This window comes from Hermetia illucens, chromosome 2 (assembly GCF_905115235.1).
Source record: "Hermetia illucens chromosome 2, iHerIll2.2.curated.20191125, whole genome shotgun sequence".
Lineage (NCBI taxonomy): Eukaryota > Metazoa > Arthropoda > Insecta > Diptera > Stratiomyidae > Hermetia > Hermetia illucens.
In genome coordinates this window covers 102,890,338-102,906,236 of record NC_051850.1, presented here as the reverse complement: position 1 = coordinate 102,906,236, position 15,899 = coordinate 102,890,338, and the positions used below count along the sequence as shown (strand labels likewise).

The 15,899-nt window shown below is 37.7% G+C and overlaps 3 protein-coding genes across 8 annotated transcripts in view; 2 read left to right on the top strand and 1 right to left on the bottom strand.

Annotated features, from left to right (window-relative positions):
• Window positions 1-15,899, bottom strand: part of LOC119648022 (augmin complex subunit dgt6-like) — a 37,721-nt gene that overhangs the window by 2,005 nt on the left and 19,817 nt on the right. The window contains exons 1-5 of one of the 4 annotated variants that reach the window (XM_038049436.1): window positions 1,787-1,869; window positions 1,000-1,156; window positions 451-591; window positions 251-381; window positions 63-193 (exon numbers count right to left, since the gene is read on the bottom strand). In XM_038049436.1, coding sequence (XP_037905364.1) covers window positions 63-193; window positions 251-381; window positions 451-472 — 284 coding nt within the window. In that variant the 5' untranslated portion in view covers window positions 473-591; window positions 1,000-1,156; window positions 1,787-1,869. Of the gene's footprint in view, window positions 1-62; window positions 194-250; window positions 382-450; window positions 592-999; window positions 1,157-1,786; window positions 1,870-4,268; window positions 4,399-15,899 lie in introns of those variants that run through there. The other 3 variants (XM_038049435.1, XM_038049434.1, XM_038049437.1) reach the window with 3 other exon arrangements.
• LOC119648025 (RNA-binding protein 48) lies at window positions 4,515-13,013 on the top strand. The gene is made up of 3 exons (XM_038049443.1): window positions 4,515-4,707; window positions 12,490-12,649; window positions 12,714-13,013. The coding sequence occupies exons 1-3, from the start codon at window positions 4,615-4,617 to the stop codon at window positions 12,989-12,991; spliced, it is 531 nt and encodes a 176-aa protein (XP_037905371.1). The 5' UTR covers window positions 4,515-4,614; the 3' UTR covers window positions 12,992-13,013.
• Window positions 13,090-15,595, top strand: LOC119648023 (mitosis initiation protein fs(1)Ya). Of its 3 annotated transcripts, none has more exons than XM_038049440.1 (6): window positions 13,090-13,231; window positions 13,301-13,525; window positions 13,587-14,078; window positions 14,151-14,367; window positions 14,464-15,201; window positions 15,256-15,595. In XM_038049440.1, the coding sequence occupies exons 1-6, from the start codon at window positions 13,214-13,216 to the stop codon at window positions 15,447-15,449; spliced, it is 1,884 nt and encodes a 627-aa protein (XP_037905368.1). In that variant the 5' UTR covers window positions 13,090-13,213; the 3' UTR covers window positions 15,450-15,595. The 3 variants fall into 3 exon arrangements, with proteins under 3 accessions (XP_037905368.1, XP_037905369.1, XP_037905366.1); XM_038049441.1 differs by having other exon boundaries at window positions 13,587-14,104; window positions 14,165-14,367; window positions 14,464-15,197; XM_038049438.1 differs by having other exon boundaries at window positions 13,587-14,104; window positions 14,165-14,367.

Sequence of the window (15,899 nt, the reverse complement as noted above, 5' to 3'; positions counted from 1 at the left end):
GAAAGTGAACTGATTATAATGTGTCCTTTTTCAAATCAATAAGTTTCTGGGAAATTATGTACCGAAAAGCATTCTCCGATGTGCGGTCTAAAGGCCAGTAAAAACGCTTTTTGAACTCGATTGGATCCAAAATGTTAAACAGATAATGCATAACGTATGGGAAAGCCTTAGTATTCGGTCTCAGAAACATGTCCTAGAGTGGACACAGTAATATTTACGGAGGTTGGTGAGAAATTAGATTCGAACAAACCTGAGTGAAGCAACTATTGAATTCGAAGTTACGTGGATACATTATGTTGAGAAGTTGCAAGTTTCTATGTATTTGCTCGCTCAGATCTCGCTCTTCCGCCTTCCGCATATCTAAAACGGTTTTGTCTCCATCTGTTTGAACGAATAAAAAAATGTTATTTTGTTATGTTATCAAATTATCCAGTAGCTATCAATCTCTACATGAATAGGAAATTCTCCTCATATCGACAGCTATCTTGGTGCTCTCAAAACTCTTCAACTTGACAAATTTTTTGATATTTCGCAAAATCAACAGTTTTTCTATAAATTTTTTCGAGTCTTGATAGTTTTTTCGAAATTAATCTGAAATATTGATCAGATTCTTAATTCAAAAAAATAAAATAAACAAAAAACACAAAATCTATCAAAAAAACCATCTGTTTTGCGTTTGTATTAAATATTTTCCATAAAATGGAAAAATGTGTAATTGTGGGAGTTTTTCTGTCTTTTCATGGTTATTCACAGAAAGCCATAGGCTGTGCTTTAATCATAATCCTACAACAGTAGGTCAGGATGAAGCCGCACACAAACGGGATTCGAGATCGAGAGGTTTATACCGCCAAAATCTTACTCCTAAGAAATTTTACAGTAGGTGGTTCAAGGTGCTTAGAATTTATCTGTTAATATCGAGAAATAATGAGATTTTTTGTACATGTGAGTGGTTTCAGAGGGGTGAATGGATTCAGTACAGAAAGTTAAATTCCTGACTACCTTCAACTCGGCAAATTCCAGTACCGATCGTTGTCCATGCCTGAATCAAGTTGAGTCACACCTCTCAGCGGTAGTTCTCGATGACTAATAGACAACCGTCATGTGGTGAAAAAACGTAAGCGGCGTTCCACACTTTAATACAGAGAGATCACTGAATCTGACAAGAGATATAAATTACTGCCGTCCATATGCAATAGAACAAAACAATGGATATGATAAAGCTGCCAATTCGACCCTAAGGATTCTGGGCAGAACATTTTATTGCATTTGGTCGACCCTTTTAGTAGGAGTTCAAGGATTACAAAATCACCATCATCGATAAAAAACATAATCCAAGTACAGAAATCATCTACCAACAAAAGGAGAAAAACCTAAAGCGACCAATTAGTAATGAACTTCGAAAAAAGTTCAAAAGGCTAGAAAAAGTTACGTTACAGCTTAACTTCTAAATTAAACAACTTCAAAATAAAACGAAGAGAATAGCTCAAGCTAGCCCTGACATTTTAAACAAAAGACTTCAACAATTGATAGTAAACAAACAAAATTTTGAAAAACTTAAGCATTTAACGGTCTGGAGAAGAATTACAAGTTGTGGTGGTGTCTAGAGAAATTATATTTCTGTAAGATACTGTAAACTCAGAAGTTTTTATAGAAACTATAAAAAAGACATTTTGCCTACAACCGAGGTTTCAGCTGAGCATCTAGGAAAAGTGTTCATTTCGATGAGTCTGCACTATTCCATTGGCTGAAATTGGTGAGAACAGCGTGGGCATTTGCTTACACGGACCTTTGTATCAATTTCCACCAATACGCTAACAATATCCAGAGGCAGAACATTATATGAAGCGCAAGGACCACAGAAGTGCAATTTCCACTCCAGCGGTAAACCTACATACTGGCCGACTGATGTGATAATCCGATCGCTCGCTGGTTATGATGCTGTTTAGTGAAAAAGTGAGAAGAAAAGATTTCCTGACAAATAGAAAAAGTCAGCTGTATTTAAAAAAAGTACATTCCAGAAAACGTTTGCATAAATGACCGAATCAACATCAGGCAGGGGTACCTCATTACGAACTAAATATGTAGGAAATAAAATGTCCTACAAATGTCAACAACTAATTACAGAAAAACATAGAGCACGCAAACTGTGGCAAAGAAACCGCACAATGGAAAGGAAAAAACCTTAAAATTCCTAAACACCTAAATGAAGTAATTGGTTTTGACGTCATGTCATTCTAGGAATCGGTGTAGGTCACTTCTCCTGCAAATTTCGAAACTTGCTGAAGATCTGCGTCCCGGATACCGACCCTTCGTGTGCAACCATAACTGTCGAAATAAGGTGACGATTGTGGGAGGGTTTTTGAAATGTGTACATGATACAAAACAACGCTACCGATGTTCGTCAGACTGACCTTTTTTTCTAGTTGATGCGAGAATTTTTGCGATGTGGACTAAACCTTCTTTATTCAATCAGAGTAAAACTGTAAAACTGTAAAACTCTGACAATATAATTTCAAATAATCTGATGTCGACCACTACTTGTGTAGCTGCCATATGTTGTACTAGCAAGTTTCAGATAATATTTCAATCATGAGATTCTGGTTGATATTAAAGTGCATAAAATAGTTGACTGTTACATAGCAACATAGAAGCTTTTCAAAGGGAATATTATGGTAATAAGTTGTTTGAATGTTTAGGTACCTTTTGACAATTGATGCAAAACCATTGTCGCGATAACCAAAGTAGGAGCGACGAATGTGACGGTGGAGTCAATCGGAATTGTTCTGGTTCACGTCGTTTTCTGGTTGGTGCGTAGGTTTTTTGCCGGTAATTCGTGCGTATATTCTGGATCCCGATTTTTCGTCGAACTATTTAGTATATACGTTTTGGATCCTAATTTTTCCGAAAGTAAATTTGTATTCAGACTCACTTCTTTTGCTGGCATTGAGGATAATCTCCTTGGATTCACCTACTGAAGGTAGTTAGAGCTAACAGATATACCGAAAAATCAGTCGGCAGCGACAGCGATTCCGGGCCAGAAGACAGGAATCCGCCGTCGAAATGGGGTTACCCATTACAAGTCTTGATATAGTCTTGTAAAATCTTATCTATAGGAAGGTTAATTTCATATATTGACGAACTTGTTTCTCCCACTCAGCCTTTTTTCATCTTAACGAGCTCTTCTTCTAGGTGGCACAGTGCTTCTTTCACAGGGATGTTGGGGAGCAGAACTTTTACATCGAATTCCCAAAGATCCGTCCGACAAAGTCTTCTCTGTCTTTCAGCAAGTATTTGGTTTCGAGCCCGACAATAGCATTGGTAAACACTGGTATCAAAAATTGCAGAAGGGAAAGGGAAATAAAAAAAAAAGCTATAACACAAGTAAGATTCGAGTCAACGGCACATAATCAAGATGCGCTACTCAACCCCCTCAACCATGCCACCATCTCGATCTCGTTGGCCCGGTTTTGAATTCCGGTTCGTCGTTGATTATGTACGCTCATCGCATGCACAACATTAATTATGATGAAACTGAAACCCAGTCTCGTTGGAAATCAAATAGGAAACATTAAATAATACAAAAAGAGACGATAGGTGATATGTATTCCATAAAGAAGTCGAAAAATCTTCATGATTGCAATGTGGCCGCTCTGATTTCAGATTTGTTGTTGATCAGCAGGAGCTTGGCAGGTCAGGCAAAAATTGGTGAAGTATTTTTACCAAATTTCAAAAATATAGTTTGGTATGCTGTCACCATGCCACCACCTGAACCCATTTGTCTTCCAAAATGCATATATCGGCAGAACTAGAGCGTTATTTATGTATTAGCCGAAGCCTTAGAATAAACCCCGCCCAGTTTCTGATTATTTGCGATCAGTACGATCTAGGATTGATTTTTGCTTTAGGTAAAAGGAAATGATCATTGATATAACCATTACGGGAAGGATTAATTTGATACGCAGGTTTATATCGAATCGATTATAAATTAGCAATGTAGCCATGAAAGGAAGTCATTATGAAAAGAATTCATTGCTACACAACTGGGGAAAGACAATACAAAGTATCCACTTCCTCTTTGTTAGTCTACCATCTTATTCACAGTAACTAGTTATATCAGTACCAACGTAGTAATCCCTTAAGCATTTTCATCAGGTCCTGTAGGAAATCGAGTATTTCAAACCTTTCATCCACATTCACCAAACAGCCAAGCATCTTCTCTGAATCACTTTTATCTTTCCCCTTAATCAGCGTCGGAAAGTTACACTTACCAAAAACTCGTTTCTTCGACATTTCTTAACCTCGAGAAGAAACTTCTGGTTAAAAACCTAACTTCAGCCAAACAAATATCTTTAAATTCGAAACACGGTACCACAGTTATTTTATTTCTGTTTATGAAATGTCAAACTTCACGGGCGTTATTGGAACTATCTTCCAGTCTTTCCAATAATGAATCAGAGTTTGAAATTCAGATGTCGTTCCCGTAAATAAGATTCAAAACAAAGTTGATGACAGACCGGCAGATTATAATTGTCAGTGCAGTGGGATTTTCCGGATATTTGTGGGGTTGGTGCTTTTTCTGGCGCATTACTGTTGAGAGAATTGGTGATCCGCATAATGGAAAGTAATAATTTGGAGCATCACAAACGGTTCGAATATTGCCACAATAGATTACAGTACAGAAGCAGTAAAGTTCCCACAGCTGTGAAGGTATTTGACGCAAATATGTATTAGGGTAGTGGTGCATGAAAACGTTCAACAATGTAATTTAAAACGATTATCAGTTGCTTAAACTTTTTGATTAACAACAATTAACAATGATAATAGAGCTGGTAGAAATTGTCTTTGAGTATATTTGCATAAAAAATCTGCTTCTTTTTGTTGTGCTCCTCTTCGTTTTTCTATGACTGCTTGCTCCAATTCCTAAAATTAGGCATGAATTGGCTTTCATGGTGCTAACTGCGCCGTTTTCTCCCGTAAAACCGGAGCCACCTTTTACAGGCAGAACGTCATCTTTCTTGCTGTACCTGTTGCTTCCTCCAGTTTTTATGCAGGCGCGACCATGATAGTTGTGAAGCCAAGGGTCACTGCCTGTTCTAAGATGGCAAGCATTAGAACCTCTTTTTGCATCACATTCTACAGCAGAGGACTATTGTCCACTACTTTCGACCTCATCATTCCACTGTGAGATGGGCCTTTCCGAAAGATGATTCTCAACTAGCCTCGCCACATTATCACTATTTCAGCAAGATTTGATCTCAATAGGCGAGTTTTTCATAATTCCTATAACACGATTAAGATTATAATTCCCATCATGGATAACGGTACAATTTTTGGAGTTTTTTCCACCATCTGCATCACAGGAATAAAACATTGCTATTCACGAAATAATAAACCCAACTCCGTAAATGGGTTTTGATTCCATGTTATCTATCTCTGCCGGGATCCCAAAGCTGTAGAAATTCTTGGAGAGCCAGCGGTGGAGGCAGTAGACACTAGAAAGGAACAGGATGTGCAACAATCAAAAGATACTCTGCATGATCAATTAGAGAAGTAAGAAGCCAGTGATATGATAATAATATGGTGGAGAAAATTAAGTGAAGCGATTTAGATGGAATATATATAATTCATCAGATGTTATTATGTTTGAAATTGGCATCTCCTTGGTTGCATTTCGGGGACACGTTTTCGCTTCCTTCTCCAACAACAAAACCCAGAGGAATGGGAAAACTTATTCCTGAAAGACGGTATTTGTTTTTATAAGTGCAGTCAACAAATGAACCTTCTTTTCCCCCCGCGCGTTCCTTTTCTTTTCACGTAAAAGCCTGGCTACCAAACTTACTCCAAAAATGCCTCATTTGATATAATTGTATTATTTTCCTGACAACTGTGTTCAGATCCGTATAAATTCTCAAGACAAGTTTTTGTTTTCCATTTTACATTATACGGATATACAAAAAAACCTCAACAGGTTATGAACCCAGAACAAGGCAGTCGGCTGAAAACTGATTTCGCTAATGAACATACGCCAATCTCAGAATGGAGAAAGGCCTGTTTGCTGGGACCAACTATACCAACAACATTTTAAATGGAAATATCAATCAACTGGCAACATCCAAAGGAACTGTAACAAGTGCATCTACCGGGGGATTATAAGGGCAGAAAAGACATACGGAAAAAAGTTTAAACTGTTTTTTTTTCACCTTGAATCGACTAAGAATTGAATTGCACTCCTTGAGTCTCAGGAGTGATCTAGTCAAGGTTAACGTTTGCTTGGATACCTAGGACATTGATCATTGTCTCAAGTTGTTAGGACACTTGATTTATCGAAACGTACGGGAATTCCAAAAACAAGTTCAAGGAATAGAACCGAAGTCGATGAAACTGAACAAAAGAGTATGTTGCGGCACGTGTATCGAGGGAAAATAGACACGACAATCTGTGAGATTGAGAAGTACCGAGCGACTCTTCACAAACATTTGTTTGTTCCGATTATACCGACGTAGGTCTTGGTCCTGGCGAATGACAACAATCACTTTGCAATTGTTGCACAACGCAGTGCGAGTTAGCATTTTCAATTTTCTCAAGGCTTATGAGTGGAGCTGCTTTCGTTACAATAACGGCAGAGAATATATTTTGAAAAAAATATGAGGTTGTGGTCTTTTGTCAAAAACTTCGCTTATTTTTCAACAGTATCAAGAGATCAAATTTTACACAATACATTTTTCAAAAAGGGTGAGGGCTCTAAATTCGTTAAAATCGGTTGCCTGAAATGGAATATAACAGTTTATTACAGAATCTATATATAAACACAACTAAAAACAAACAGGCTTTTCAAGTAATTTATTATTTATTTGTTTTTGATTTATTTATTGTTTTTTCCTAATAAAATCTCATTAAAACTGGGGACCTCGATGTGATATGAACACGTGCATTGTTATTCAGTCCGATTTTTACTGATACAGAAAAGTGGCAACAAGAAAAAGAGAAGAACACGCCAGCAATGCCATCCAATCGCAAATACAAATAGTAAACACACAAAATAGCTTTTTCGGCGCGCTGATGCCTTTTCTGGATTAGATCAAACAGGACTCTGAGGAAGTGCTAATTGTGGATTCATTTCAATCTATTCTTTCAGCCTTTTGTACTCTTGGGATCATTACCGCAAGGTTTATTGGTTCAACAAAAAGGACTTTGGACCAATGGGTGGCATACTAGCATACTTCAGCCGGAAATTTACGCCATAGATAAGTGTGCCTATTTTGCCATCCAAAGGACCTATGGAAACAGAAAAATACGATCCTAGTTGACTGCCAGGCACATATCAAGTCACTTAAGTCCAACCAGTAAACTCTATACTGGTATTGAAATTCATTGATAAGTTAAATACGCCTGCTTCACATAATAACTTTGGATACTCTGACTTCCAGCCCGTATTGGGTTAGAAAATAAGGGAGCAGGAGATGAGCTGCCAAGGAGAGCAAGCTTTTCTGCAGAATCGGCAAGGGTTTTATGGCTATGACATACAGGAAGAAACTATACTGGGTGAACTTACTCGGAATGGAACAGTTCAGGCTACTTATGAAGAAATTTGAACGTAAACGCTAACAGGATTGTTTGAACCTCATCAAGAAGCCTAAGGACCACAATGGCAACACTCACAGGTTACTGCAGGCTAAACTTACACAAGTTCTGTAGGACGCTATTATTATTATAGCTAGGTGTAGTCGTCGCCATTTTAGCGTAAAAATTCGATTGTTTGCTTCAAACAGCTACAGTACCAAATTACGGCTGCGGTTATTGTCGAGGACTCCACGCGTTCCACTCATGCTTATTCACGGTATCTAATTCAAACCCTTAAACTTAAATGGACGGAAATTGCCATTAAATGATTATCGGCAAATAAGTCAGTCATTTATTGTTGGCTGATTGACATGAGATACATGAAGTAATAACGTGCCAACAATGAATACGTCGACTAAAACGGATATCAGTCGACTGGCTGAGCTTAGATAACAAATGGCGGCCACTGTCTTGGCGTATATTCCCCATTCATGCTGTCGAAAGCATTCTCGAAATCGATGAAGAGCAGGCGAAGAGAAGAGCTAAACCCTATGCACTGTTCTAAAATGATCCGCAGAGTGTTGATGTGGTCAATGGTGGAGGATAAAGAGCGAAAACCCACCTGCTCTCTATCGATCAAGCCTTCGAGGTGTTCTTTTACACTTTTCGGGATTATTTTAACTATAATCTTTACGACGGCAGGGAGCATGCAGATAATGCTCCAATTGTCACACTCAAAACACCTTTGGAATCTTAACAATCATCCCCTTCTTAGACTCTCTGGGAAAAGTCTTGGATTCCCAGATGTGTAGAAACTTCAAGTGCAGCGATAAATAATTCTCTGGGGAAACCATCCAGCCCGGCAACTTTACTTCGTTTGAGTACAATTATGGCCGATATGATTGGTCTTTTATTTGGAGGAATAGTCCATATCCGCATGTTAGGGTAACTAGCCATTTCATCAGTGGATACGTAAGACGTAAATAAGACAATTTTGAATTTCTTTTCTCATTCGAAACGAAGTGCTAAAAAGTAGTCGTCGAACGATGCATATCTTCAATTAAATAAAAGATTAGACAACTATCTAGCTTCACTGAAACGCTCTAGTTCTGCGGCGTTTATAAGGGTAACGAACGAGAAACGACGGTGATCCTTAGCCAGTTGATACAGTGCGGGGGAAACATCCCACTTTTTTGATTGAAATAATAAATTATTCATCTTTGTTGACCAGATAGATCTAGATATAATTGGTATAGAATAGTAATCTTAAATAAAAAGGAAACAAGTCGGAATACCGGAAGCTCGCGCTTCGAGTATAAAGGTTTTGTGTTCATTTTATGTAAGAAACTTCAAAGCACATTTTTCTATCCGTATATAACTGCAAATCCAACATATTCCTTCATATTTTTCCAAACTACAAGACATTCGTACCTATTACAACCATAGATATTATACTGACCCTGAACACACTAACTACTTGTTACCGAATACTGTACATACACATGCACGTATATAAATTGATCGTACCCATACTTCCAATTTACTTCGTGCACATAAGGAAGGTTCCCGGGTAAATTTCTAAAATGTGGAAATATACTATCATTAATTTTCTTTGTACAGATATCGGAACCGGATGTATTTTGAGGTCTGGATTTCATAGGGATGCACCAGTGTGATTTTTTCAGATTTTTCGGTTGGATAGGTTGTGAAAACGAGACCTGTTACACTTTTTGATGGTCGTATTTTGAGCCCTCACTCTCTCACTTCACCGGATATCAAATATAGAACCAGTTTGGAAAATTACTACTTGATCCCTTTCATTTGATATCCTCCACAATACAAAATGACGCCACTTGTTGTGTTGTATGTAAAGGGAACAACAGATCACACGCTCTCACCAATTTTCGTGACAATCGGTCTAGCCGTTTGCAAATAAATTGGGTGTGACAGACAAACTCAATTCTAATAAGGTTTTGTTTCACACAAAGCCTTAAAAAGAGTAAATATAATAAGAAGTTTAGAGCTGAGAATTTTTATCAATGAATTATGACAATGCAAAAAAAAACGGCGAAAAATTTTAAATTAAAGTTTTTTAAGAACTTTTACAAAATATTTTTTTTTTTTCTATTTGCTTATTGCATTGTTGTTCATGTCAATTATTGTAGTTGGATATATCTATCAGACATTGATAATTCAAAATTTTTGAGATTTTCATGATTTTCGAAAATTATTTTTTTGATGCCTTTGGAGTGGATTTCAATTTTGTTCTGTATCTTTAAAATGTCTTTCATCACAAACAATATTGGAGATTGATTTGAAGACGTTTTCGACTGACTTCTAGCTGACCAGGTCAAGGTATCGGCAACATTTTGATTCAATCAACCATTTTCATTCAATCAAGTAAACTTGGGAACAGAAATTCTTGCAATATCTATCAGAAATACTCAGTCAATTAAACGGGTTATTTTCCGCATCAGGTAGCAGGTATGACCAAACCATGACTGAGCCTCCCCCGAGTTGACGACAATTCCGATTGATATCAGATTCTTTATTAATTTAACGACATTAGGTATCTATTCCGTTCACACAAAATTTCTTTCGATTTGAAAAACACTGTTTTTCTTTTGACCAGTTTTACACTATCACTGCTCCCTTTATTTAATGCTATTTCGCCACAAGGACAGGATTATTTTCTCTTTATCTTCTTAAGCGAAAAATGTATCTTTCCTAGAGTTTTCTATCTATTTGATGATTTTTTTGCTCAAATCTCCTCGTATTGTGGTACTTGTTACTCGTTCTCCCGCTTTATTATTCTGATTTCTTTTAATACGTTATCTCTCTCTACAGGTGGTAGCCGATAGCTTTTCAATTGTCCTCTTTTCTTTATTTGGATCATGGATAACTAAGCTACTTTGGTAAATTTGGTATCGCTTGGCTTTGTGAGCTCTCTAAAATATATTTGAAGCACAGAAAATGATCAATTTATATACGTGCATATATATGTACAATATTCGGAAATAGACAGTTTGTTTGTTTAAGGGGAGGATAATATAGGGTTGGGGAAAAAGAAATATCGTATTTTGTCAATAGATGGAGACACATAACATATCTTGTGTTGTACTTATCGTATCGGGTCATACTATACGGCGATTTAAAGACGACCATCTGTGCTACAAGTGTCTCTTTGACAGTGTTGTGATCGTACGTTTCAGTCTCAAGTTATAGCGCGTCAAAGATGGACTCCACCAAGCAAGAAATTCGTCATATTTTATGTTTTTACTACCTGAGAGGTGAAAATGCAACCAAGGCGGCCGAAAAAATTTGTGCAGTTAATGGGCCCGATACTGTAACGATTCGCACAGCACAGCGTTGGTTCGATCGATTTCGTTGTGGTGTAGTGGATGTCGAAGATACACCCCGTACTGGTAGGCCAATCTTCGTAAAAACTGGTAAAATCGTGGAAATCATCCAAATAGACCGGCATGTGAGCATTCGCTCGATTGGCCAGGAACTGGGTATAGATCATAAAACCATTTGGAACCATTTGCAGAAGATTGGATTCCAAAAAAGCTGTTTGTTTGGGTGCCACGAGTTGACGCAAAAAAATCTCCTGGACAGAATCAACGCCTGCGATGCAGTGCTGAAACGGAACGAATTTGACCCATTTTTTAAGCGAATGATGACAGGTGATGAAAAGTGGATCACCTACGACAATTTCAAGCGAAAAAATCGTGGTCGAAACGCGGCGAGCCGGCCCAAACCAGGATTGACGGCCAGGAAGGTTTTGCTGTGTGTTGGGATTGGAAGGGAATCATCCACTATGACCTGCTCAGCTATGGCCAGACCCTAAATTCGGTCCTCTACTGTGAGCAACTCGACCGTTTGAAGCAGGCGATTGACCAGAAACCACCAGAACACCAGGACAACGCTCGGCCTCATACATCTTTGATGACCCGGATGGGATATCCTATTGCACCCACCATATAGCCCGGACCTGGCACCAAGTGATTACCATCTCTTTCGGTCGATGCAAAATGCTCTTGGTGCTACTAAGTTGGCCTCAAAAGAGGCTTGCGAAAAGTGGCTGTCTGAGTTTTTTTGCAAATAAGGAGGGGGGGAAGGAGTTATAAGGGGGGAATAATGAAGTTGCCTTCTAAATGGCAACAAGTTTGCGAACAAAACGGCGCACATTTGACTTAAATCGGATAATTCTAAGTATGTTAAATACAGCGTTAAATTTCGATCACAAATACGACATTTCTTTTTCTCCAACCTAATATATACGTATGTCTTGTAGTTTGGAAAAATATAAAGGAATATGTTGGATTTGTGGCTATATACGGATAGAAAAATGTGCGTTGAAGTTTCTTACATAAGATGAACACAAAACCTTCATACCCGAAGCGCGAGCTTCCGGTATTCAGACTTGATTTTTGGCTTAAGTTCATATTTTGACACCTGTAGATCGTTGATGCTTTCGCGGTGATCGTATTCTACCATATGCTTTGTAACCATGGTTTATGTGGCTTTCCTGGAGTTCTTAATTGTCAGTTACGCGTCTTTCATATGCAAATATTGATTACCAACTTTTTTTTTGTTTGTACAATGTAGAATTTTTTACAAGGGTAGATTTTTGATAAATATGAACTTTAGCTTTCCAGTCGAATGTAAACATAAGTCTACTATTATAGTTTTATTTGAAAATTTACTTTTGGCATAAGATCGTAATGCTTACAAAACACCCTTTAGGAGCTTTTCCCAGTTGCATTTTAATTTGTTCTATCCTGGAGCATCGTAAATAGTCAATCTCACATTAAATTGGAAACGTCATGCAACCAAAAATTGTTAAATAAGGAAATCACAAAGATTGCAACACTAACAAATGCTACCATTTATTAACATTGAAATATTCAATCATTGTTTCTTTAGGTATATACAATTGCCAACGAATCGTGCAATTTATTAATATTTGGTGTTCCGAAAATCAACCTACAAAATGAATTAAAACGTAGCCTTGAGAAATATGGGCCTTTGGAATCTCTGGAGATGATAACGCAGTCATTTGTTCGGAATGCAGCCAAAACAAATTGTAAAACACACTCTATGTATGATGTATTGCTGCTTTCAAAATGTCGCGTTTTCGTTTTTTCTAGTTGAAGTTGAGCAATTCACCGATGTATACCATGCGAAATTCCGAAAAATAGAACATGCCAGGCGTGCTAAGAAATTTTTCGATGCTCGCAATTTCTATGGTGGCATCATTCATATCTCATATGCTCCAGAATTTGAGGCTAACGATGATATAAGACGGAAATTTTCGCAACGCAAGAAAGAGGTCCAATATCGTTTAAAAGTGAATTCGAAACAAAATGAGTCTGAAAAATCTGAGGAATGTGAACAAAACGCAAAAATAATGAAATTAGACTTATGATTGATGTTGAATATTTATATGTATATATTTATTTATTAAGCGACTAATCTTGAAATAATGCAAACACAATCAACACCCTATCATTCCTTTGGAAAGGTTGACATGGAACCTTTAACGGTATCTAGGTAATAAGTAGAAATGAAACATTCCAAAACTGGTATACGCCGCTGAAATGAGTAATGAAGTGGACATTTAGAAATAACTGTTGTAATTCCAGCCAGAATGAAATATCCACCAGAGGTAATTAATAATTCAATTTTAATATTCTTACGAGAATAAGTAATAAAAATAATTCATTGAAATGAACAGAATAAATGCAAAATTTGTGGATCAATTTTTTGTTGTGTGAAATGTCGCAGCCAACATGAGCTTTCGAAACATTCAAAAGAATTGGAAAACTTACAAAGGATCACAAACAAATGTTCCATTTGCATGAAACAACCACTAGTTTCCCGTCCCGCAGCGATTACGCAGGATTTCCTCACGCATATTATGCAAAAGCATCTGCCGCTCTACTGCCAGAAATGCCGCAAGGTATTCACAGCTAGATGGAAATTTGTTTTAACAGCTTTGGTTTTGCATTAAAAAATTTCAGATGTACACATCGGAGAAGGACTTACGAGAAAATTGGAAGTGCTCAAACTCAAATTCATTATGTGCAGTAGAACCAGAAGCCTCAGCTGCGAATATAGAAGTAATACCAGTCTGTAGCTCTCCACATAACCAATTGGAATCGGCATCAGATCAACCAATAGCTGCCTCCACTCAAACGTCGCCGAGTTTATCGCGACTGGACAGAAATAAAAATGATATGATTGAAACGCCGATAGTTTCGCCACACGAAATGCAAATCAAGCAAAAGTTTATACTTGCGAGCGGAAGCATTACAGACAGTGCATCGTCTATTAAAAATTTCTATTCCTTTAGTACATCAACACAAATCCCGCCTCAGCTTATATCTGCCCACGCTAAATTAGTGAGAACAACATCGACGCCAATGCAACACATTTCAACTGTAACCAAAGAACAGCATTTCGACTCATCAGCTCAAGTATCCAGCATACATGGCTCTAGCAGTGAATCAGATGTGAGTCCTCCTTCTGAAAATTTTAAGTAAGTTTTGAATCATGTTGTTGAAATTGAATATTTGCCTACTCAGCTAATCGTACACAGCATGGCTTCGTCACCAGGCAATGTGAAACCAAACGAACCATTGCAGATAACTCGAGGCAGACGGAAGATGCCTGTGTCAGCTACTCCTTTGCGACAAGTAATGTCAAAGAGTATTCAACGAGCTATTGCTGAGCATGGAGTATTAAATTTGCAAAATAAAGGATTGCAACCAAAAAAGATATTCGATTCAGCGAGTAGTAGCTGTAAGTGTTTACAAACCGTAATTGCCAATTTCCTACAATCTTTATAGGAATTTAAATTAACTGAAATTGATTTATCTACTAAACCGAACTTAACAGGTTCTATATCTTCGCCTTTGGATCTTCGAACGTCGCCTGCTCTTCGCCGGAGTCAAAGTGAAATAGTCGATCGAAGTTCAACCTATGAAGAATTTCAAACATCGAAGACAAGCTCTCGGAAACAAATCGTGTCTACATCAAAACGTATCATTATTGAGGATTATGTAATTTCTTCAAATAGCATCTACGAGAAGCTAGAAACTGTTTTCGAAACCTGCAAGAACGTGGAATCATCGGCAGACCCCCTTCTAAAGCCTGAGAAAGAAATAGAAAAGTCGCCAAGTAAAGTAGAAAACTTGCAACCGGATACGCCTAAAAAATCGGGGGTAGTGCTTAAAAAAACTATTTCCTTCGACACTCCTAAATACAGCGATAGCAAACAAGATGGTGGCGAAGAAGATGAAGTTTTCTACACACCGAAAAGCTTATTACCGCAAACAAGCTTTCCTTCCTCATATTTGAACTCATCCCCTGCAGGTAAGTCCTCACCTCCAGGCGCCTTGAAAAAGACATTTTCGTATCCCCTGTACAATGCGTCGACGGTCAATAAAAATAGTGAAGAAAATGAAAACGATCAAGAAAATACGAAACCAGCTCAAAGAGGGAGAGTTTGGTCATTTGTTACTTCAGTCATGCGTTTAGCCTCTTTCGGTGGGAGGCCGTCCCAAGAACCAGAAACAACACACAACAAACCAGAGGAATCTATGAGCATGATCAAAAGATGTGCATCGTTCGCAGGTTGGCTAAGTTATGTTATCGGAAATCATTTAATGAGAATGTTTATGATTTCAGGCGTTATTAGTAGAAAAAAATCAAATGAGGATGACACAACTTCCCAACAAATGAAAAGGAAACGTACAAATACTTTCGATAAATTTTCATACCCTGAACCTAATTCTACCCACGGGGGACCTAGTAAGCGAGTGAAGCGGATTGAAGGTAGAAAACCAATTGAAAGAATGCGTAAGGCATCGAAAGATGTTTGAAATTGTGATGATTGGCATAAGATTATATTTTAATCCATTTCACATGTGCAAGGGAGGACTGAGCCCCACATGAACTACGCAAATAAGTTTTATACTTGGATGACGATGATTAAAGATTCCGTTAAATAAAAGGGTTTCGTTATAATGTTCGATGTTGTCATTTGCAAATCTATTCTCCTTGAAACTAGCTCGCGCTTAATAGGATTTCTAGTCAAGTGGGATTAATAATCTGCAAATATACAGAAAGAAATGACATGAAATTCTGAAGATGTTTTTCAAGACCAAAGGTAAATTGGGGCTTGAGACGATTTAGACTTGTAGTGAAGTAAATTCGCAACTAATACACTTAATCAACTCTTCGTCAGTGTAGTAGTCACACATAAGCTCTTTGTTGATGCGATTTTACTCATTAGAATGAGGGAATTAGCTTTTTCACTAACTACTGATTCA

Bases quoted from the DNA above. Each gene is read 5' to 3' on its own strand.
- LOC119648023 (XM_038049438.1), top strand. The intron at 14,368-14,463 runs GTAAGTGTTTAC...CGAACTTAACAG, and splicing joins CGATTCAGCGAGTAGTAGCT to GTTCTATATCTTCGCCTTTG. The intron at 15,202-15,255 runs GTTGGCTAAGTT...TTATGATTTCAG, and splicing joins AAGATGTGCATCGTTCGCAG to GCGTTATTAGTAGAAAAAAA.
- LOC119648025 (XM_038049443.1), top strand. From the start codon at position 4,615: ATGGAAAGTAATAATTTGGAGCATCACAAACGGTTCGAATATTGCCAC. The intron at 4,708-12,489 runs GTATTTGACGCA...TTGTTTCTTTAG, and splicing joins AAGTTCCCACAGCTGTGAAG to GTATATACAATTGCCAACGA. The intron at 12,650-12,713 runs GTAAAACACACT...CGTTTTTTCTAG, and splicing joins GAATGCAGCCAAAACAAATT to TTGAAGTTGAGCAATTCACC.